This window comes from Mustela nivalis (assembly GCF_964662115.1).
Source record: "Mustela nivalis genome assembly, chromosome: 2".
NCBI lineage: Eukaryota > Metazoa > Chordata > Mammalia > Carnivora > Mustelidae > Mustela > Mustela nivalis.
Genome location: NC_139021.1, coordinates 61905178 through 61929165, shown reverse-complemented (window position 1 = coordinate 61929165; position 23988 = coordinate 61905178). Strand labels below are relative to the sequence as shown.

The following is a 23988-nucleotide window of genomic DNA, read 5'->3' as shown; positions in this document are numbered from 1 at the left end:
CTACTGCGCGTAGTCAGCTCAGAGGGAAATCCTGAGTCCTATCTGACCTGAGATCCTGTATGCTTTGTCCCACACCCATCGATCGGCTCCAGGGCCTGGCTGGGTAACCAGGCAGTGGGCGTTAAGCCAACTGACTGCTTGATGGATATACTCATTTACAGACTCAACATGTAAGCATTCATTCAACAAATAAACACTGCTATGTTTCTCGATTTGAGTTAGCTCTTCAAAGAAAATTAATCAGAAATGGCAGCTCCAGCCACTTTTGATTGCAGTGAAAACATCAGTCTAGAACTTGTGGAATCCCTGGAATACACAGAGGTCCATGAACCTCAGTGCGAGAAACAAAAGCTATGAAACCCCCTATGCTATGTGCAAGGATGGGGAGCAGGGAGAGTACAGAGATGAGGCAAAGACAATGTTTGCACTCAAAGCCTTACAGACTAAGGGGGATTACCTTACATACGAACATGACTGTAGCACAAGGAGGGAAGGGAAGATGCCCTGTGAGCCAAAGAGACAAATCGCTGTGGGGACTGGGCAAAGACTGGGATTAGAATGTCACCTGGTCTAGCCCTGATACATAGCGGGGAGATGAGGGAACTAGCACTGGCAAAGGCAGAGAGGTGAAAACCAGAGCAAACAGAGAAAATGCCTTCTTCAGAGAGAGGGACAGATAACCAAGAAATGTGGGCTGGGGTTGGAAATGGAAAGAAAGGGATTTTGTCCTTGCATGGCATGCTATCAAATTAAACTTGATTCTATCAAGTGAAACTTGAGGTGGGGGGGTCCGTCCACGATTGTGACAATGGGTGATGTCCCCAGAGTCATTCTTCAGGAAGGTGGTATTAAGAGTAGAAAGGTCCGGAAGGCTGGCTAGGGGAGCTGGCAGGAGACTGAGAGTATTCATGAAGGGTGACGAGTCATTGGAGAAAGAGGGGCAGGTTCAAGAGCTGTTATCCGCATAGAACCTTCAGGTGGTGGCTTCCTCGTAGCAAGGGGGCCAAAGGAGCAGGTGAACCGGGGAAGTAACCTGGGGTGCCATGTCTGGTCAACCAGGAAGACGATTATGACTCTTGGAGAAGAAAAGAGTATCTGAGGAGAGAAGTAAACTGGGAAGGGAAAAGGATTCATTCCATTCTGGACGATTCTATGAAGAGTAAGGAAAACACTCAGCTGCGGGTATCCTACAGGTAGCTGTGTGTCAGGATGAAAGCGAGCTAGCTAGCCCATCAAGACGTGTCGTGGACGAGACTGAGATTCAGAAAGGCGTGCTTGAAAAGCGATACCAGTAAATTGCCTGATTCAGGGATCTGTTTTCTTCTTCCCTGGCTCGTCATCCAGGAACTACCTTACTTACTTCATGTGTGTAAGTGGAGGCGCCTGAAGCCTGCTTAGTGAAGATGCACAGTGGCTTTGACACGGAAGGCATCTGGCTAGCCAGAGTTTCTCCCTAAAATGAAAGATGGCGGCCTTGATTAAAAATCAGAAATATTAAAGCTTGCCTGCATGTGTGTATTACATACACACGTATGCGCAGGTCTAAGCATGTGTGTACACAACGCACAAACATACCCCATATATATATTTTATATAGAGATCCTCTTTGGATATATATATATATAAATTTCTCTACTCCTTCTTACTTAAGGGGAAGGCTATGTTTATGGCTACTACAGTGACCAAACATGTAGGTTACCCAGAACAGGGCTTGTTTATGCCTGCCTTCCTGGTGGAATTACAACTATTAGGAATAGTACCCTCTTTGTCTTATGGACTGATTGGGTCCTGCAGTTTTGAGGGCTGGTTGGTTCTTAAAGAACCCTTTCAGAACAGCGTATGGGCTATAACAGTCTCTGCTTTCCCCACAAATGGAAATGTGTGTGTGTTTATACCAAACCTAAAAAAAAAACGGTCACAGCTGCTTGGAAGTAGGCTTTATCTCAGGATCCTGCATGTAAACGTGAGAATACCTTAACAATGGATCCCAGTTTGGTTTTTCTGTAACGGCCGAGTTTGAGCTACGCTGCTGCGGTATTAGAGTAATTTTTGAATGTCATCTTGAAATAGAAATGTGGATTTTTAGTACTAAGGCAAGGGTATAGGAGAAACACTTCTTAAACATATGCAATGTATTTTCTCTGTAAGAATCCTAAATGTTGACGCATTACCTATAATCGAAGTGGCTAATGACTTTTCAGCAAGGTGATTTGGTCAGACCTTAGCCACAAACTTGGGTATACTCCACAATGCTTTCCTGCACTTGTGAAGCTCTCTTGTCTAACCTGAATTAATGTCCGTGGTGATAACGTGGTGTATGCAGTGTGATTAGAGTAAGTGAACATATTTAAAAGAAAGAAAGAAAAAAGAAAAAAAAGGGGGAAAACAGTAATGGTACCCTCTTTCATTTTTGTCTCCCCTTCTGATAGTTATAAGGCATTTGACTTCAAGATCTAACACATTTTGCTCCTGAAACCCCAACCTTTCCTACTTACTCCCTCCTCATTGCTCCTCTCTTCTCATCATCTGTGGTAGAGGACCACATCCAAATCCAAAGTTTCCCTCTGACAGGACCGTAAGTTCTGTTGCCCAGTGGCCTTCCTTGGGAGTGGCATGCCAAAGTTAGAAATGTGAAGTCCTTCCAGGGGCCTCGTCAATGAGCAGTAGAGAGTCCGTGTCCCACATACTTCTGTGCAACTATGATTCTATGAAAGTTAGTCATCTGTGCAGTACTTCTGTGTCACCAGAATCCTTCATTATCAAGAATAGATATACACGTTCATAAAAGACACATAATGTGAGCACCAATGCCATAAAATGTGTATGACATAGAAACCCTCACCATGTGCCTAAGAAATGGAGTTTACCGTGGTTCCATGACTTGGAAAATTTGTACTCTGGATATGCAAACACAAAGACAGGCTTTTCTATACTGTTTTCATAATTTATAACTCACAAATAGTAAGTTAGAAAACTTACTTTCTCACCAAGACTGAATTTTCAGCCCCCAGTATTTGCCCAGAGACAGCACACCACATTGCCACTGGCTACTTCTCTGACTGTTAAATCAACTTAACAAAAGGGTACATTCTGCTTTCATCCCAGCAGATCCACAAGAAATGGATGCACCCTGAGTACCATGATCATTATGGTGATTTTATTGCACTGTAATCTGTGTATGTGGGTGCTATGCTTTTTTATTCAAAAGGGAAATGTACGTCTGTCACTTTGCCAAAGAATCAGAGTATTACACTATTATTTCGGTATTCATTGTAAACAAGGTTTACTTTGGTTTTATTCTTTTTCAAATCCTAATTTCATACTTATGCATTTATGCATTTATTTGTGATTAATCATTTCATATGAGAAAATAATCCTTTTTTTTTTCCCCTTTGCAGCCTTTTTTGGAAAATACCTCAATGAATATAATGGCAGCTACATCCCTCCTGGGTGGCGAGAATGGCTTGGATTAATCAAGAATTCTCGTTTCTATAATTACACTGTTTGTCGCAATGGCATCAAAGAAAAGCATGGATTTGATTATGCAAAGGTAATTTTCAGGCACTTTTACACTGCATCAATTTACTGTGTGCATAATGGGGAAAAGCCATTTTCAGTGAGTTAACTTATCCGCGAGATTGGCTTTCTATGTTCTCACAATGTTAGAATGAGAAATTTTAAGGTAATTTTAAACTCCAGGCAAGAAAAAGACTTTCAAGGAACACTGACTTTGAATAGTGATTCTTTTTTCCCTCATTAGGATGAAAGGCAATCAGCCTTTGATGAAGTATCATCAAGAAAATCATAGACGCCTCCACTCGGTCTCGTGATATTGTTTTATTTTTCTGCTCCCTAGAGGATTTGTCCACATAATCCAGTGTTCTTCTTGTGCCATTTTGCTTTTCACTGTCGTGAAAGTGCATTTCATCTGTGGCTTCAGGTCTAGAGCAGACAAGCACAATAATCGAAGGTCAGGAAACCACATTCTTTGCTTTTCCTCCTGTCTGACCAAGCATTGATATGTGACAAGGACACCTGCCCCATGGCAGCGAGAGTCCACAGCTCTGGGGCCATCAACCCTCAGATTTCCAGATCTGTTCACAGAAACTGAAATCAACACGTCCCTCCGTATCTCTAACAAATGCATCCCAGATTAGACTTTTTAAAATTGGTTGTGATTGCCAACCAAAAATAAAACAATTTTCAGACAACAAGAGTGAAGGGGAAAATATCTTCGAATTTAGCCCACTAATTAGCCTAAAATATCCTCTTCTCTTCTAGCCATGCCCAGCTCTTCCTCACTTTTCTAAAAGAAGCCGGCAATCTGCTCTATCTAGAGTAGATCACTACGAAAGAGCCATTGGTGAAAATCGGAGAGAAGGAGCTTGGTTTAATTTTAGCATGGTGCTGGCTTTATGCTTGGCCTGATTTGAGTGGGGGGGGGGGGGCTTGGTGGGAGATAAGGTGTAAGTGTGGCTCTTCTGTCCCCTTCAGAAAACAATGAATGCAAATGAATTCACAAACATTGCTAATAAGATTCCAGACTCATCAAAGTCGAGAGCTGGCGGGGACCTTGGAGGCAGATTTGAGCAATGCCCTACAAAGTGCGCTAATTGTCACTGCCATCATTTTTTATCTGTAGGGATGCTTTCATGCTCCTTGTTCAAGCTATTAACCTTTCTTTCCCTGTTGTCCTAAGGAGAGCAAAGTAATCAAGATTCCCTCCAAAGACTAAAATTAGCGTAACTTGCCCATTATCACAGCTGATTAAGTGTCAAAGACAACTGTGTCCGAAAAGAATATATGGCCTTTTTTTTAGTGAGAAAAAGGAATGAAACAGACACTCCCATGGAAGAAGGTGATGGCCTGTGGAGTTGTCCTCACAATGACATGTGACACAGATTTCCTCCCTTGGGCATGGCTTTGGCAGCTGTGCTGGTCCTTGAATCTACATGTGATTAGTCATGCCTGGGAGCCTCTGACACTGTGAATGCTGTCTGGGCACTTTCTGAATAAACTTTGCAGTGGAGCTCCAGGCCAGCAGTACCCACTTAGAGGAAGCAGGTGGTTTAAGTTTTCATCGTTCCTTTTCATTCCATTTCTTCCTTCCCCCTTATGGAGTTGCATCCGTCCCTCGGATGGCAGCTCAAGTCATTTTATTAGCCAGTCAGGCTCAAATCCCAGCAGCTGTATCATTTTAGTTGTGCAATTAACAGTATAGTCTGCAGGAAATCAAATGCTCCCCATATTTACTGTTTCAAGTGAATTAATTGATAAAACACTGCAGCTTTTCCCTGTGCACCCAAATTTGAGCTATGGCTTTCATTTAGCAATTACTGTATAATTCCCACAGGTGAATTTTAAATTTAAAGAAAAGACCTTTCCTTTTGTTTGTGTGTGTGCAAACGTGCGCATGTGTGTGGGTGGGGGCGTGTTCTGCAACTGTGAATTTGTAGTGGGCGTGGATGTTTCCTGCCCTTAAAGTAATTAAATTTTTTGTCAAAGAATTACATCAATGAAATCTGAGAATGAAATATGTATCCGGTGTTTCATGGGCTCTAGCATTTGGATTGCCAGATCTGATCATTATCTTGAGCAAACAGGACTGACTGGACTCTTTTTCTTTCCTAATTGCTAAGTTGTGCCCTTACTTAAAATAAAATTTTTGCGTGTTACCAAGCTAGCCACCCTAGAAAGTAACTGGCAACTGATTTCGTCCATTTGGGAAGATATCACCTTCCTTCCCACTTGAGGCCTCGTGCCTTCATTGAGTGAGATGTTCTGAAGAAAGCAGTATGCAAATGCCATCTGATGAATGTCACCTTTTGTAATTTTTGTTTTGTGTCAAATGTATGTTTCAGGACTACTTCACAGACTTAATCACTAACGAGAGCATTAATTACTTCAAAATGTCTAAGAGAATGTATCCCCATAGGCCCATTATGATGGTGATCAGCCACGCTGCGCCCCACGGCCCCGAGGACTCGGCCCCACAGTTTTCAAAACTGTACCCCAATGCTTCCCAACACATGTGAGTAATAACATCAGTTCTGGGACCTGCTGAACACGGGCCTTTTCTTTGCTCCCCACCTCCCACCTCCCATCTCTCCCTCACCCCATTTCCTTCCTTGCCCCGTCTCCCGAGGCAGAAACATCAACCAGTTCCTGCCAAGAGGCCACGGGGCAGGCTGGCCATGGGGCCTGGCATAAGGACCAGGTCTCATGGCGTGATTAGGAGTCAGAGTATGTCCAAACTTTGTTAAGTAGCTAAATGGAAAGGATGAGAAGCACTTACGGTGAATGGGGGAAATTTGTATCAGGTGTTCCCTTCGGTTGTCTTAAATAATATCCCTGAGCATGATCTCATAAAAATAACCATCCAAGGGTATGCTCCTTGTAGCGGCAGAGTGGCGCCCCCTGGTCTCTGGTGGTAGAAACACGGGTCTGTCTTCCAGGAGAATACGGGGGTCAGCTTTGCTGCAGATGTGCAATTAGGACTCCTGCAGAAAGCAGCTTGCGCAGGCTTGCCCGAGAGGCCTTCTCAGGTCACGGCTTTAAAATAACCTGATGTTTTCCTTTTGAGAGGCAGGAGCTTTGGTAAGGAGGGGAGGGGAGGCCCAGCAGAGGGGTTGGGGTGAGGAGGGAGTGAGGCAGAGAGCCCTGTTAGGCTGGTAACTCCCCCTAGCCAAAAATGAAAAAGTCCGGATGCTTTGGCAGCAAAGAACATGATTTTGTTTTTTACTCCCTGGACCCACTTCCTTCCCGTCCGTTGTAGTAACTTACAGCCTTCCTGACAGAGCGCTTGGCTCTATGTCTACGGAAGGATCCGCCATCAGGAAAGTAGGGACCAGGGAACTGGTATGTTTCCTTCATCACTAAACCTCCAAAATTGGTTCTTGCTCTGTTTATGCTGAAGTAGCATCTCTTCTCACCCACACTGATTTCCCAGCCACAATCCTAGACAGAAAGAAAATTGAGTAAATGTATTTATGGAAAGAGGGACATACCGAAGGCACTGTTATTGCTGGTCATTATATATCCCTGAAGAATCCTCCCTTATATGCTTATTTTTTTTATCTTATAACTAGTAAACTCATGGCTTTGGGCCAGTGGTATTCAGGTCATCTCTGCCATATCAAGTGATTTAGAAAGAAGGAAGGAGGTCAGAGCTGACTGAGGACAGGAACTAACAGTAAATATAAAACCAGGACAGACACCCTGCTGAAATGCCCAGTCAGGATGGAAGGATGGAAGCATCTCAACATGAACTATTGTCAACAAAGAAAGCCGCTTCCCCCTGCGCCTGGGGAATGTGGTCTGGGTGAGCCGCTGTGTTTCGGAAAGAACGCTGTGGATGGATATACAAACCTCTAGAAGGTCTACCTACATATAACCATGCAACAAAAGTCATGAGCAAAGCCCACAAATGGCGAGGGGCTCTCCATTCTAGATCACTTACAGATGGGCAACCTGCTGGTTCAGTGAAAGAGAAAGGTCTTTGTAGTTTTCTTCCCGGCCCTGGGACCCAACTTTCTCTTTCCTTTTTGAATCAGAAAATCATTCTGTGTCAGTTTTCTTGTTACACTGGCAGATGCTCAGCCTAGGGAGGCTTGCTACAACTGTAACCCTTACCGATATTTTTGAGAGGGCATTGACAAAATGTGTTTTTTTTATGGCTCCTTAGAAGTCAACCTGCTTTGAAGCTTCTGGGCAAGGTCTTGAGCCTACAGAAAAATCAGCCATAGGTCAAGAGGTTCTGAGAGCCAGTGGCAGCACGGACAATTATAGGAGGAGAGGAATCTGCAGATTTCCCTGGGCCTTCATCATCACTGAACAACAGCATCTCTGAGCCCAGCAATTACAAATTCTATTTGATTCTACAATATTTATGAGTGGTGCTCTTCAGTACCGCTGGGATGTAGGCACGAGGAAGACACAGTTGCTTACAACCAGAAACCAGGGAGCAAAGACAGGCATGGGCCTCTTGGGGCCAAATCCAGCTTGCCACCAGCTTTTGTTCATAAAACTTTATTGACATATAGTCACATTCATTCGTTTTTGTGTTATCTGTGGCTGCTTTCACAATTCAACTGCAGAGTAGTTGTAGCAAATACATTATGTTCTTCAATGCCCCCAGTATTTGCTCTCTGACCCTTTACAGGATGAGTTTGCCCCCAGCCCCTACTCTGGGGGGAGGATGGGCAAGTGTCCAAACAGCCGTAGCACCAGTCAGAACAGAAGGCATAAGTACTAGGACAGGCCTTCAAGGGGCTATGGAAGTTTGGAGGAAGAGGCGTTCTCAACACCGGAAAAGTCATGGACCAGCTGACTTTCAGAGCAGGCCTCAAAGAATGGGTACGATTTCTGCAGCTGATCCTACAGACTGGCTCAATGATTTCAGGAAGAAAATGCAGCGTGGACAAGTGGCCACCACGTTATGTGAGACGATCTAAGAAGTGACCTAGGAAAATGGAGCACAAGGAAGGCAAGAAGGGATAAAGCCAGAAAGGGAAACTAGCAGAATTTTGAGGACCTGAATGAATTTATACATGACCTTAAGCAGAGTCACCGGAGGTCATTTGGTGGGGTAGTGACAGAATAAGTGACTCGGTCATTTTCTCGTGAAAATTGCTTCAGTTATTTCTTTTGAGTTCCCGTGAACTACCTGTGTGGCTTACTAGTGACTATAAAAAAAATCTTCACTTGGCAGAGTGAAAGTATTTAGGCCTTTGAGACAAATAAGCATGATGGGTTCTTTTTCCATGTCTTCTCACTACAAAGCCTGTGGGCATTCTTTTTTTAACGTCTAGGAAACCCCATCATCTCATCTGTTAAATGGGGATAATACTAGCACTTTGACATGATATCATGAACACAAACTGAGACAGGAAGTACAGGTCAAGTCCCCCCAGAGGGCCTGGGACACAGAAGCCACTTCATGGACGCTGATCCTTATTGATCTTTTCCATTCAGAAGAACCACATAAATCTGCTTTCTTGAGGCCCTCTTTCCTGACCCACAAAAAGTGCAATTTCATTTGGTTCAACTTCATGTTCAGGAGAAGCAGCTGAAGAAATGACAAGTTGATAGGTGTCCATTGTGATGTGACAAAGCTCTTGACAAGCTAAGACTCACACTGGGACGAGTCCCTCGCACCCGGCCGCTCTAAACACCCAGGCAATACAAACACCCATCTGGGCTGTGTTATCTTTTCCTGCTGCAAAATGGGTGCTGCGAGCAAGTGCCAGTGAGGAGAACATCCTCAGCGCTAGAAAATGAAAATCCATGCAGTTGGCTAGGCGACTCAGCCTCTGTTTGCTGCTAAGCCTTGGGCTTTGGTGTCCCCGGCGTGGAGAGAGGTGCTGCGGCTCCCTCAGGCCTCGAAAGGCCTGAGTTAGCTGAGTCCTCGTTGCCCAGGCCTCCCTGGCTGCTGCTCACTGGAGGAGGGGGCCGGCGAGAGTCCGTGTGCGGCTCTTGTCACCGTGAGTGACTGCACAGGTCCACAGTTCAGTCTGTAGACAAAAGGAGTGAGACAGATGAAGACAGGCGGCTAATTGTGGAGCATGGAGCCCCTGAATGGCAGGTTTCCTTAGCAAAAACATTCGCCACACACTCGAGCATACTTTGCAGACATGTTTGGCAAGCCCTCTGCAAACAGGAGAAGCTGTAGACACTCCCCTGTTGGGAGAAGCAAGTCATGTGGACGCGTTCCCGGCGGTGGCCTTCCGTGGTGGTCACGCGGTATCCAGGTGCCTTTCGTGTGGCCTCAGGCGGCCGCCGTCTGGCCTCTCCAACCGGAGTGAATGCGTCGTGTTTCCACGGTACTTTCCACTCCCAACAAAGGAAGGAAGCCGGGCCAACACTGGCTTGCTGGCTTTACACTTCAAGGCTGAAGGTTTTGCCAACCAACTAAGTACGAGGACAGATATGGACCCTTGGTGACAGGAGGCACTGCTTAATCAGAAGCGGTTCAGCTGTTCTAGGCCTGGTGATACCTGAGGGAGTCTCCGTCATAAGATCACACATGATAATCCTTATCCTAAAGCTCTTCCCTGTGGCAAAGACCCTACTGTCCTTTTCTGTAAATAACCTCCCAGGATCCTCCTAGGACTGCTATACCCTCGCTCTTTCTGTGACACAGCTTTTGTCTCCTGGCCGCCATGACGTGATAATGTGCAGCAGTGACAGGGAAGGAGACTCTATTTAGCTACCCTAGGATTCTGGGAGAAGCTGAGAGACTCCCTCAGCACTTTCCTACCAACCATCTTCCTATCAACTGAAATTTTTTTATTATTCCATTTCACCAGTTCTTTCTCCCTGTCCCTGGAAATGTGTCTGATTGTGCGTATGAACACACCAACACCGGTTCAAGTGAAATCTAAACTCTTGGTAGAATGATCCAGCTCCTCTAACTGGCAAGAATTGGTCTAAAAGCGCAGTTTGGGGGATGACAAAGTGTGCTAAAGGGACAACAACCTCTGCGTAAGCCTCAGAACAAAGTTTTTAAAGCACCTCTGTTGTCCGAAATGGGAAAGAAATGTTTTCCCTTAGAGGAATTTGCACATCTTCACTTCATTGCTTCCACAGATCCATAAAAGAAAATGCTTTTGAAGATGAGAGAATTTTAAATTCTCCGTAAGAATCTTTAATCTGGGCAGAACTCATCGCTCCCTCCCTGGGTTCCCACTTTGTTCTTCTCTCTGTCATTGACTGCATATCCCATGGCACTGGCTGTTTACCCAGACCCTTGAAGTCAAACTGCACACCTCCAGGGCGCAGCATTCACACAAGATACGGTGTGAATGAGGCCCTGGAGTTAGGCAAGATAGCTCTTTCCAGAAGGCAGGGCCAAGTTTTACCTCTCTGCTTCCGGTGTCTGGAGAACATGTCTCCTTCCCCATCCCTTGCCAGATATTTTTTTTGTTTAGCAAATGAATGAGCGTGTTAATCCCAGGTGACATTAAAACGTATTTTGATAGCATAAAAATATTTAAGCAGTCGGTTTTATGAATTAAAGGACACCTAGAAATCATCGAATGCCGTAACATTTTAGGTTAAAAAATGAAGGCCCAAACTCTATTTCAAAAAAATAAAAGACCCAAATGGCTCTGCCCAAGTCACATAAGTAGACAGGGACAAAGCTGGAGCTAAACCTCTGATCTCTTGCCCCCAGGTGACCTTTGTACTTCCCCTGCTTTGCTCAGCCCTTGTCACAGTTACAGTTAATATTAGAAGTGGCTCCCGTGTGTGGGTTTGCACAATTCTGTTGGAGTCTGCAGCATCTTAGAAGACTTTTTAAATTAGTTTCCTGCGGTATCTATAATCAAGATCATTTGATATTATTCTGCGTGCGTTCAAATGTTACCTACCTAAAGACATTTGAACTCAGGTGGGGAATATCTCTACAAAGTCAATTAAATAAGTTCAATTTGAGTGAAAGCTGAGATGGTGTGGCCTGGGAGATTAAGTATAGAATTTCCAATTTAATGCTTTGAGTGTGTGTCTTAAATCTATATAACTAGCTTATTCTGGGAATTGAAACCTATTTCATTTCTCACAGAATGACGGACCCACTACAACTGCTCTTTAAGAGTTAGATCATTAGAGTTTTTGTTGTTGTCCGAGACTAAATAACAAATGAAGAAAACACATGTGCGGATATGAAATGCTAGAAATGTCTTTCTTTTCACTGGGTGACAGTAAAGGCCATCAGCAGTAAAAATGAACTGCTAAGTTCTTTGCAATTCCTGGAATATGGATTTCATACACAACACATGCATTTCTTAAAACCGTCTCTCGTCTAGTGAGAATTATTCTCCCCAAATACCCACCCATCAGAAAGAAAGGTGACATTACTGATTTTCAGGATTCGTGTTCTCGTTATGCCAATAAGCAGCAGAGGAGAGGGAATCAAAGCCCAGAGAGAATCGGCACGGACGGCAAAGGTTGAAGGCACAAATGTGAGGTCAAAAGGATCTATGATCTAGTGCTGAGCAATAAATTCAAACACGAAGAAAAAGCAATGTGCGGAGAAGCCTCATGAGGGGAAAGTTAACATTTTAAACTATGAGAATAGTCTAGGTTTGGGGGAGAGTATAAGGCCTGGAATGCAGAATTACTGGTTAAAATCCTTCTTGGAACAGACAAGAAGGAGACTTACCAGGTCAGACATGTGCGACTGTGACCCCAAAGTGGATTTTTTTTTTCCTTAAAGCAACAGAAACTTAAAAACGACAACTTAGTCATCTCTCCTCTCAGTTTTTAAGCAAAGAGCAGTTGTTATCTGTCTTTTTCGCTGATGCATCCAGTATGCCTTGGACGGTCCGACTTGATCATGTATTGTCAGCGAAAGCAGACACTGGGCAGCTGGTGGGAGGTACTTAACAGGGAGCAGAAAATGCTAATGTACGAAGGCTAAGGATTTTAGGACTTAGTTTTGGCAGAAAGGAATGTATGTATCAGATCTTTGAATGACAGGGATTTTGAGGTGCTCCTTGGGGACTCTGGTGCAGGACTCTGGTCTTTGTGACGTCATGGGAGGAACTCCGGCCCCAGGAAGGAATTTCTGAGCCACCTCTGTACACTTTACTTTCTCATTTATGAAATGGGAATAAAGTGTCCTGCCTGCTCCTCAGGGTTGCCACTGCAACCAAAAGAGCTATTAAATGACGAGATCTTTCCCAGCTACCCATGAGAACGAGTGTGATGTGGTCCCAGGATGTGTTCTCTGGAGTCACTGAAATCTCCTTAAACCCTCACAAAGCTCTGAAGTCGTTATGCCCATTACATAGAAGGAGAAACAGTCTTAAAGGGAAAAAAAAAAAAAAAAAAAAACATTGCCAAGATCATGCAGTAGTCAGTAACAGAGCTGGGATGAGATTTCAGGTCTGATCCCCAAAACATTCTGGAACAATCCGACCTGTGATTTTCCACTTTTCCCCAAAACAGTTACCTGCTCCTTTCAGTGGCTGCTGTTCCAGCTGAGGGCTCCAGGCCCTGTTTGAGTCATTGTGAGTCAGTTCTTAAGGAAGCAAGCCTTAATTATCACTGGAGGACAGAAGGCTGCATCTTCCAGGAATTTGGAAGAGCCCAGCAGGAGGCAACCACAGGTCTTTGGCAAAAGATCACTTTTCAGCAACATTGTCAATTCCAGCGACCCCCGACCTTCCACCTGCAGGTCCCGGAACAGCTGCTGTTCAGTGGGTGGGAAGCAGGGGCAGGCTGTCTTCCTTTAAAAGGCAAATGCATCTCCCCCTTGCCCCCTGCTGAGATCCCACCTGGGATTTCAGCTCCAGAGCTGGGGGTCAGCTCCCACTTGGAGAAATTAAAGGGGGTGGGGGAGAAAAAGGCAGTTGGGGGTAGGGAAGGACATCTTTGACAACAGACCTGAACTCTCCTTTTTAATATAAGCCAGATTTAACATATGTCACTGTGTAAATCCGGGAGCCCAATTTGGAGGCTTGTAATTTGCTGCGACCTTCCCCATTCCTCAAAGTGAGATGGAGTTGTGCCAAGCACATCAAGGTAGCTGGTAGAAGATATAATTTGCCCGCTGCGAGTCTTCGTTTCGGTTCCCTATTGTTAATTTTTATTTGTGTTGAGGTTTTGTGGCTTTAAAAAAGTCAACTCGATTTATTTCAAAATTAAGGCAAACCAACATCAAAGGCAGTAAGAGGAAGATGTTTAGGTATTATAAAGAAACGTTGTATGATCTTTTATAACCCTATTCTTTTTCGAGACACGTATCAGTAAATGGTTAGGGGACCTTTCATGACCCACTTGCTCTATTTTTCTGACCTCTAGCCACCCCTGCGGGTGAAAATCCCTCTCCGATGGGGTTTAGAAGCCCCCTCTGTCATCCTGCTCAGCCTCTCCATCTAATCCTGTTTGTACCACGACATGCTGCGTGAAGAATAAGAAACAGGGTTTACATCCTTTCCTACTGCATGAGCCCCTGAGATTGAAGAGGCTGATTCCACCCGTGTTCACTTTTAGATATCAGGAAAACTTTCAGGCCAAAAACACGGGACAAGTGGTTCTTGAGTCATTTCCTGGGTAAACATAAGAAAGTTTATGTTGAAAATTTCTCTTAAAAAGAATAGCAGGTTATACCTGGAGAGCTTGTTTGGTTTTTAATGCAACAGGATTTTTCCAACCAGACACTTACATAGAATGTTTATTGGCTCATATAGAAAATGCATGTGCCTCTGTACTAGCACTTTCAAGTGACATAGAGATAGATAGATAGACAGATAGATAGATAATAAATAGGTGATAGATGGATAGAGAGATGATTGATGATTAGATAGAGATAGACAAATAGATCTGCTGTTCCTCAAAAGAGCTTTTTAAGAAAGGTACTATTATCCCCATTTACAGATGAGCAAAGTGAACCACACTTGCTTTTCCTACTCTGCAAATCTGCCCCTTTAAAAAGGAGTTGACTTACACTACTGAGCACAATTTATACAATTTTAGGGATAGTGTCTTCTGTGCTCACTATTATGCTGGTATTTGTGCTGTTGTACTTCTGCTAGTTAACTAGCATCCAAGAAGCTCAGTGGTACCAAAACAGCATTTAAAAAAAAAAAAAAAAAAGACTTTATTTATTTATTTGAGAGAGAGAGACAGAGAGGGAGAGTAAGAGGCAGAAGCAGACTCCCCACTGAGCAGAAAGCCTGATGTGGGACTGGATCCCAAGACCCTGAGATCATGACCTGAGCCAAAGGCAGACACTGCGACACAGGCACCCCAAAACAGCATTTTCAACTATCAGAAGTGAGATTTTGAAAATGCATAACAACAGGCAGCATTTATTGTTCAGCATGCATAGGAATAGCCCAGTAAACAATTGTGTAGCACAGAAATTCCAGGTTCACCCCAAGGGAAATTTGCACTAGAGCAAACCAGCAGAGTTCATGGTAAATGCTCCTGAATTCACTCGGCTCACAGTGATTATTTCTCTAGGGTTTGTCAGTTTTGGGTTTTGGGGTTTTTTTGAGATTTTATTTATTTATTTTAAATTTATTTTTATTTTAGAGAGAGAGCAAGAAGGGAGAGGAACAGCGGGGTGTGGGTCCGTGGGTGGGAGGAAGAAAGAATCCCAAGCAAAAGGACACTGAGACCATAACCTAAGCCTAAATCTAGAGTCGGACGCTTAACTGCCTGAACCACGCAGGCGCCCCTATTTCTCCAGTTTTGTAATATAAAAGATGGCACAGGAGGATGAGGTAGAAGCATCTAATGGTCAAGGGATTTGGGTTAGATCTCAAAAAGAAAGCGACATATTTTGTGGGTCTCCAATAAAATGTATGAGACACCACTTGGATTTCTGCAATAAATTAAATATAGACTTGAAGCCACATGTTCAAGAGGAATAAGACCCACCTCCCTGTAGTTAACAAAAATTGTGTCTGCACGTGTATTGAATTGTCTATAAAAAAATGGCTTTACGGATAAGCATGTATATTGCAGAAGTAGATTGGCTTTAATTCCAGCACAGCCCATTAAATTAATGGTATCTATATATAAGGTTAGGAATGAGAAAAACTCATAGACTAGATATGTAAGTAATCAATATAATAGCCCAGTAAAATCAAGAGGAAAAAAATACGTTATTCCACATCTTTCTGACTATATCTAATAGCCTAATTAACTACAACATTTATAGAGTTAACATCACCATGAAAACATCCCCTTGTGTATTACAGAATTTTATCTTTAGATCTTACATGATCATCCTGATGTCTTTTTACACATTTTATTCAATGAATCAAATGAACTTGCACTAATTACCTTTTTAGCTGCCCGTCTAGGTTTTATAAATTTGAATTCATATGCCTTTTGGGGATGTGTGATATTTGGGGTAGTGAAGTTTTGAGCTCTTCTTATAAACATAGAAGACCCGTGGGAGACAAAAGTAACAATGTCTAAATTACCTTTCCTAAATGATTACTTCACAACCTTCAACTTGAGATTTTTCTTTACCTGACTAAAATTATATATAGTAAGAATGCTTTCTGGGTATTTTCAGAACCCCTAGTTATAACTATGCACCAAACATGGATAAGCACTGGATTATGCAGTACACGGGACCCATGCTGCCCATCCATATGGAATTTACAAACATTCTACATCGCAAAAGACTTCAGACTTTGATGTCGGTGGATGATTCTGTGGAAAGGGTAAGTACACAAACTTGCCTCAGTGACAGGTTTTGGTCCAGCTTCCTTGGTGTAGATCCATTCTTGCTAATTCCATCTTCATCTCATAGGTGTTTTCAAGAGAGGGAGAGAGCCCATGTGCATGAATATGTGTATGTGTGTGTTGAGTGACTTTATCTTCTCTCCCTTATCTTGACCCCTTCTACTAGCTCTCCAGGCTTGGTTCTTTGGAGCCAGCAGCAAAGAAAGGACAAAATCAAAACACCCTAAGTCAAGAGCTACACTCACAAATACCTTCAAGAATTAGGCAAATAATGTAAATACCTAAAGCTGGTCTTGTATAAAGCGATAGGGCATGGCGGGAACTATGGGGCACTTTAAACGCCCACATCTGTAACAAGGAGCAACTACTCAGCTCCAGCTTATTATTCCTGCGTAGGAAAATAGATCCAGTGTCATGAGTTCTTTTGACTTTTCAAAGGAAACCAGAATCCCGCTCCCTTCGATAGCTCAAAGGAAACCAGAAATACAAACATTTTATTTGAAATTTCCTGAATTTAAAAAAATAACAGAAGCCAAACAAAACATGCCCAGAGGCTGGATTTAGTTGGCTCAAGCTCCAAAGCAGCCTCTTCGTAATCCTTGATAACTATGTAAAGAGTAATGATAAAATTTAACAGTGGATTTTCAAAGTAAAACCTGTAAGTTAGGTGGCAGGAGCTGTTTTGAAGAGTTTGTCGTTTGGTTTTTGTTGTTGTTGTTGTTGTTTTTAATAGGTGCACAAAAGCTTGAAGAACAATGTGCCAGATTCAAAAAAGTTACATTACTCTATTATTAGACATTTTCCCTCCAGGATTGTAAGCAACTGGAACATGTAGATAGTCATCATGTTTCTCAGCCTTGTTGAAATGACACTTGCCTTTAACAAATAATGGTGAAGACTTACGGGGAGAATCACGGCGACACTCTTGTCATCTTGCCCATCTTGTCTCCGTTGTATTTCAGCTGTATAATATGCTCGTGGAGACAGGGGAGCTGGAGAACACCTACATCATTTACACCGCTGACCACGGTTACCATATAGGCCAGTTTGGACTGGTCAAGGGGAAATCCATGCCGTACGACTTTGATATCCGTGTGCCTTTCTTTATTCGTGGTCCAAGTGTAGAACCAGGATCCGTGTACGTATTTCTCTGCTTGCAACATTTGGCTATCATGGCTTATGTGGATCTGAGATGATCCGATTATCAATCTCAGGGTCTGGTTTCTTTTCACCCAAAACAGAAAAGGGTGTAGGTAGGGGGAGGTTGGTCATTTAGAAAATGAAAATCTTGGTTTTTTTCCCTGCCACATGTTAAATTAACTGAAGTATGCTATTTAAAGAGAAAGGAAAATTAACTATCAATGACTAATTCTGCCAAATGAACCAAAATCCACATCTCATGGCCTGTGCTCACAGACATAGAATGGGATCGTTAGGGACATACCTGTACTCTCTTTGAATCAGACATACACTGTCTTTAAAAACAGAAACAAAAATGGAAACAGTGGGGGTGCCTGGGTGGCTCAGTGGGTTAAGCCGCTGCCTTTGGCTCAGGTCATGATCTCAGGGTCCTCGGATCGAGTCCCACATAGGGCTCTCTGCTCAGCAGGGAGCCTGCTTCCTTCTCTCACTCTCTATCTGTCTGCCTCTCTGCCTACTTGTGATCTCTGTCTGTCAAATAAATAAAATCTTAAAAAAAAAAAAAATGGAAACAGTGCCTGCCTCTAGTTTTTTTTTTTAATTATTACTAAAGAAAAATTTTTAAAGAAAATAAAATTTTTAAAAAGCATGATTTTCTTTTAGAAGAAAAACGGGTCTAAAAGACTAGCGTTCTATCTCTGCTACCTTAGACAAGTCACTGCCTCCCTCTACATTTCTCTTTTCCTGTTACAAAATGGGTTTTATGTTCCCTGCCATCTACATCACAATGTTCAGTGTAAAATAAGATTGCGTACATGAAACAAGTTATGGAAAGAGTTAAAGAAAAGAACCCAAGTGGAATTTCAAATCTGGAATGATCCTTAAGGAGCATCCAGCCAGGACTACTACTTCTTTTTCTTTTTCTTTTTCTTCTTCTTTTTCTTTTTCTTCTCCTCCTCCTCTTCCTCCTCCTTCTTCTTCTTTTAAGAATTTACTAATTTATTTGAAGGGGGGCATGCCAGCATGAAGAAAGAGGGGAGCAGAGGGTCAAGCAGACTCCCCACTGAGCGAGGAGCCCCATGCGGGGCTCAATCCCAGGACCCTGAGGTCACAACCTGAGCTAAAGGCAGACGTTTAACCCACTGAGCCATCCAGGCACTCGCCAGCCTGGACTCCTGATCTAACACAGAAGAAGCTTGGCACAGCACCAGTGCCTCTCTCAGAGCTCCTGATTCTGGAAGTGGCTGCATTGGGGCCCAGCACCTGGATATTCTGAATCTCCTCCATGTGCCTCCTCTGCCGCTACATCTGGGAGATGATAGTAGTAAAAGGGTTTCTTTGAACGTTATTGTATCTCTTCAGGTCATTGGAAACACTTTGAGAATTGTCTGATCTAGGTGAAACAGTTTTATGTGGGAAAGACTAAGGTAGGGGGAAGAGGGTTGAAGGCTGAGAAGTATCTGTGTGGAGAAAGTGGCCCTCCATGCCACCCACACAGACGTTAATTCCGGGAGTGACCACTTGTCCCTTTGCAGAGTCCCACAGATCGTTCTCAACATTGACCTGGCCCCGACGATCTTGGACATCGCTGGGCTTGACACCCCTCCCGATGTGGACGGCAAGTCCGTCCTCAAACTTCTGGATCTGGAAAAGCCAGGTAACAGGTGTGTCCATTCGCTTTCCCTCAGCCAGCCCCAAGCACCCCAGCCCCCAGAGCCAGCCGGCCGCTGGAAGGAGTGAAGGCCAAGTACATCTTGCCCATGAGAATCACCCCAAGCTGAGAATGTCTTGGCTGTTTGTGAGCAGCATACTGATGGAGGGGCAGTTGCGGTCTGCGGGAAGAGAGAGGTGTTTCTTTAAATAAACTGTGAGCACAGATGCATGTGGAAAAACGTCCAGATACCAACAGTAAATATTATTATTTTGCTTTCAGGTTTCGAACAAACAAGAAAGCCAGAATTTGGCGTGATACGTTCCTCGTGGAAAGAGGGTAATTACTGGTTCCTGGGGTGCTTCTGGGAACCAGGCCTAGTGGGCAGCTCTCCCTGCTGGGTATTTTTTCCCCCTTATTCCAGTTTACTAAGCATGCAGATTTCGTAAGCTTGGTCACAAGATTGAATGGTTTGCTACTCATTCTCCACTGGCTAGCACAGTAATGATTGTTGCATCAGAATTGTAAAGCATAAGTTCTCATACAACGGGACCAAAACGTTGACTGTTGCATCGTTCGACCTCAGTTCTGAATCGGACCAGTCCACCCCTTCCTTCCCGAGTCCTGCCTCGCCCTCTCCTTTCTCCTTCCTTTCCATAAGTGCTTTCCTAGTTTTAAATACACATATGAGACTGTCATTTCCAGAGTCCCTTCTGGGTTTCCCCTTTTGATTCATAATCCTCATTGTCTCTCCTTTTTTTTCATACATATATTGAGAGAAAAGCATTTACATGAATCTAAAACTAAACACTTATGCCCAAAGTTTTGAAATTAATGTTTTAGGGAGATAACGATTCCTCCTAGTACCTGGCTTATAATTTTCACAAAGGAGTCAGCAAATGTTGAGTTCCTATGGACAAGGTCTTATCATCTATTTCACGCCATTTGAAGAATATGGAGGAGTCTTGCTGCAGGGGAGAAAAAGAGAAAAGGAAAAGACAGTGGGTGGGTAAATCAGATCATTTCTCACATCAGAAACTTCCTCTTTTCTGTCAAAGGAAGTTTTTACGTAAAAAAGAAGAATCCAGCAAGAATATCCAACAGTCAAATCACTTGCCCAAATATGAGAGAGTCAAAGAATTGTGCCAGCAGGCCAGGTACCAGACAGCCTGTGAACAGCCTGGGCAGGTGAGTGATACGACTTGTCTTTACCACAGGTCACATGCTTCTTCATTTCTAATTTTAACAATTTCAACATATAAAATAATGTACATTTATATATAAATACGTTTTTCATAGTGGTCATGCAGCGCTCGCTGTGACAGCTCTCCTCGGACTGAGAATTATCTAACTGGTCTAACCTGGGCCTCCTCATCACTGCTTGGGCTCCCTTCAGTGAAAAAAAGATGGTGCCCTCAGAGAGAACTAGATATCCACTCAACTAGCCAACACCAATTCAATATATCACACTTGTGAAATGGGTAGTCTGGTTAGAAAGATCAGAAACTTGGTTCCACCTGAGGAGTAGCCATCACCCCTTGGAGTCCTGTTAACTGGTTATCAAAAAGGGTCAAGAAACTACTTAGTCAAGATCCAGGGGTAGATGCTAAGCCCGTGGGCGGTGAACCACCCAAGAGACATGATCAGGTCTTCTCATCCTGTAGTAAAGTCAGATGTCATCCAGCCCACAGAGGAGGAGAGAATCATGACCAAGACTGGGAAGTGAAAAGAGAAGCCATATTGTGTTTGCTTATTGTTTCTACTTCTGCTCACAAAATTTCTGACATCAACTATTTCATTAGAATGAATTATTTTTATTAATGCAAATATTACTACAATTGGGGTGCGTAGGTATCTCAGTGGGTTGAGTGTCCAACTCTTGATTCTGGGGGAGGTTATGGTCTTGGGGTTGTGAGATTGTGTCAGACTTCACACTCAGTAGGGAGTCTGCTTGAGTTTCTCTCTCATCCTCCTGCCCCTACCCACCCCTCTATCAAATAAATAAACAAATCTTAAAAAAAAATTACTATAGAATTAAGGACTACCCAGAACACCAACTATTATCAATAAGAACTAAAGAAATACCATATGATGAATTAACTCAGGCCTATTTCTAAGGAAAGTGAGAACATATGAATGCTATTTAAAACACTCTTGATTGACATCTACACTAGCTAAAAGAAGTACTGTATCATGATGAGAGAGGAATTACCTAAGTCATTGAGACAAAATTGAAGGAAAGTGAAAAATAATAGTTATTACGCATTTGTCTTACATAAAGCACTATACGTGGAGTTTAGTATGTATTAGCTCAGTTTAATCCTCATATCCGTCCAATGAGGTAGGCATTGTTGTTCCCATTTATAAATGGGCAGCTGGTGAGTGCAGAGCTGGAATCGAAATGAGTTGTAGGATTCAAAAACTCGGGCCACTTGCCGCCTTCCAAGGTCAGTTACATGAACGAGGCAAAGAGAAGTTCACATCTGTTCTGAGTCTTTTCTTCTCTTCAACTTATCTGACCTCTAGATAGCCACACAATTAGCCAATACCAGTTCAGGATACCAGGTACACGAAATGGATACACAGTCATTATTAAAATGACCTCATAAATGTAGGACATCACAGTTGTACTGGTGATATGGTATCTAGCTTATTGAATAGACATTCACAATAAACAACTTGAGCCTCATACTTTCTGCATTTCCTCATAACTTTTTGTCCTCGGGGATTCCTTTGAAATAGAAAAAGGTGGGGAGGGAGGTTGATGAAGGAAGGGATAAAACCAGGCCTTCGTGGCATTCTAGTAAGTCTTAATTTTCAAGTGTCTAGTGGAGAAGCTTAGACTTATTCATTATATTTTAATATGATATCTTCAGATCCTTCTCAAGGAAGCTCTAAGTGTTATTATGACTAAAACCTCAGAATTGTTTTGTAGCTCTAAATTGATTTTTATGAGCCAACCTCAATAGACTAATTTGCTTTTATTCAGGAGTTGGAAATGTTTGGTGTTAAATATATCTCACACGAATTGGTGATTCTGTTACTATTTTAGCCTTCTGAGTGGCAAGCATTACACCCTTTTGAGAATAAGGTACACTGCCTACCTTTCAGTATACAATTTTGCAAACCTCTCTCCATATGGCTTGCCCTGGAATTTTAATACATGTCCTAAAGGGCAAATGTAGTCTCAACTAGATTACGGCATGTTGGCACAAACTCTTCCCTCTTATGAAATGCTGTGTTAAGAATGTCATTTAATTTTTTCACAGTTTTCTAAACTTGTTTTGCACCCCCATGAAATGCTTTAATGACTGGTTCCCTGAGATTCTCCTCTGCTGCTTTATTTCGATGTGAATCAGTCTGAATTTAGATTATATCACATGGATATACGTAAATGTTCGCAACAATTTCTTTTAGAAGTGCCTGAATTATTAGAACAGAGAATTACACTCTACCCCGGATGGCGATTTCTTTCTTTCTATAGGTGATGCTCAAATTAGAGCTTAAAAATCTGAGAGCTTCTGGAAATTTTTGAGCCTCTTCAAGTCAGTTACAGAAACTGTGGGTCAAACCTGATAGCTCGGTTGTATTCTACAGAATCTTTATGTTTTGGGACACGTGCTTTTTCTATCTGGTTACTTTGAAGATTATCTTTTTAGTTACAGTATCAGTGACTTTTAAAAAGGAAAAGTCCAGAAGAATGAGATTGTTTTGCTCTGGGTCAAGACATCAGTTAAGGCTAGAATGAACTCTAATCTAATCTCTTCTCTTGACACTGATTGCACACCTGGCCCGTGGTCTGCGTCTCTTCCTCTCACCAAGGTTAACCAGCTCCATTCAAAGACAACACAATCTTCTCTTTGGTTTGACTCTGTACAGGATAGAGAGGAAAACCCCACAATACCAACCCCATTCTCTTCACTTCAACCCCCAAAGAAATGGTGTATTTCACCCATGCAACCATACCCCCCCTGCCTGATCCCCTAAGGACTGTTTGGCAAGGTCAGTGTGGATGCACGAAGGAGGTAAATGAAGGAAAGAGAAATAGGACATCACAAAGTTTGGGTTAGAATATCGGCATCCGCTACTTCTTACCTGTGTATTTGGGGACTGGATTAAGAGTCTTGGGTTTTCTATCCCTAAAGTTAAGAAAATTAATCTCAGTCTCATAAAGATTCCGTGATATCATATATGTAAAGTGCTAGATGAGTTACAAGGCTACGTGGGAATGTTGGGCGTTATTTCTGTTCCAGACCATCTTACCTGCTTTTTCATTCCTGTGAAGCCAAAAGGGAATTAAAATGGGCTGGAATCCCAGACATTTGGCAATACGTCTTCCACTTCGTGAACAGAGCAAGCAGCAGGGACTCATTAAGACGGCATGGACATATGTGTTTGCATTACTTCTGTGTTCCTGAATTAATATGAGGCTGAGTATGAATTCCCACCACTCTCTGAGCTGGCATTACACCCCCAAGCACATTATGTACAGATTTATGTATGACACACTATACATACACACATGCAGATCTCAGCTTCTATCTGAAAAGACTTTAGCTCAACAAAGAACACACATCAATGATGCTCAATTCTGGCCGCACCCTAGAATCACCTGGGCAGCTTTGGAAAATATCGATGTAAGGGCACCTGGGTGGCTCAGTCAGTTAAGGGTCCAACTCTTGGTTTTGGCTCAGGTCATGATCTCAGGGTTGTCTGATTGAGCCCCGCCTTGGGCTCCGCACTGGGCAGCGGCGTGGGGGGGGGGGCTGCTGCTTAAGATTCTCCCCCTCTCCCTGCGCCCCTCTAGAAAGAAAGAAAGGAAGAAAGAAAGAAGGTAAGAAATGAAATATCAATGTATAGCCTCCCCCAAACCAATCAGAGTCAGAGGTGAGGTCAAGGTATCTGTATTTGTTAACATAGTAAAGAACCAGAGGTCTAGAGTCAGAATATTAAAGTTGGAAGGAGTCTTAGAAATCTCCTACTTGAAAGGT

The 23988-nt window shown here is 43.0% G+C and overlaps 1 protein-coding gene across 8 annotated transcripts in view; it reads left to right on the top strand.

Annotated features, from left to right (window-relative positions):
• The window catches only part of SULF1 (sulfatase 1), a 176470-nt gene that overhangs the window by 114155 nt on the left and 38327 nt on the right, over positions 1–23988 (top strand). For 6 of the 8 annotated variants that reach the window (XM_082721181.1, XM_082721179.1, XM_082721185.1 and 3 more), the window contains 7 exons: positions 3399–3550; positions 5862–6031; positions 16034–16184; positions 17169–17344; positions 18882–19010; positions 19280–19336; positions 20056–20185. In XM_082721181.1, coding sequence (XP_082577307.1) covers positions 3399–3550; positions 5862–6031; positions 16034–16184; positions 17169–17344; positions 18882–19010; positions 19280–19336; positions 20056–20185 — 965 coding nt within the window. The remainder of the gene's footprint in view (positions 1–3398; positions 3551–5861; positions 6032–16033; positions 16185–17168; positions 17345–18881; positions 19011–19279; positions 19337–20055; positions 20186–23988) is intronic. The other 2 variants (XM_082721184.1, XM_082721183.1) reach the window with 1 other exon arrangement.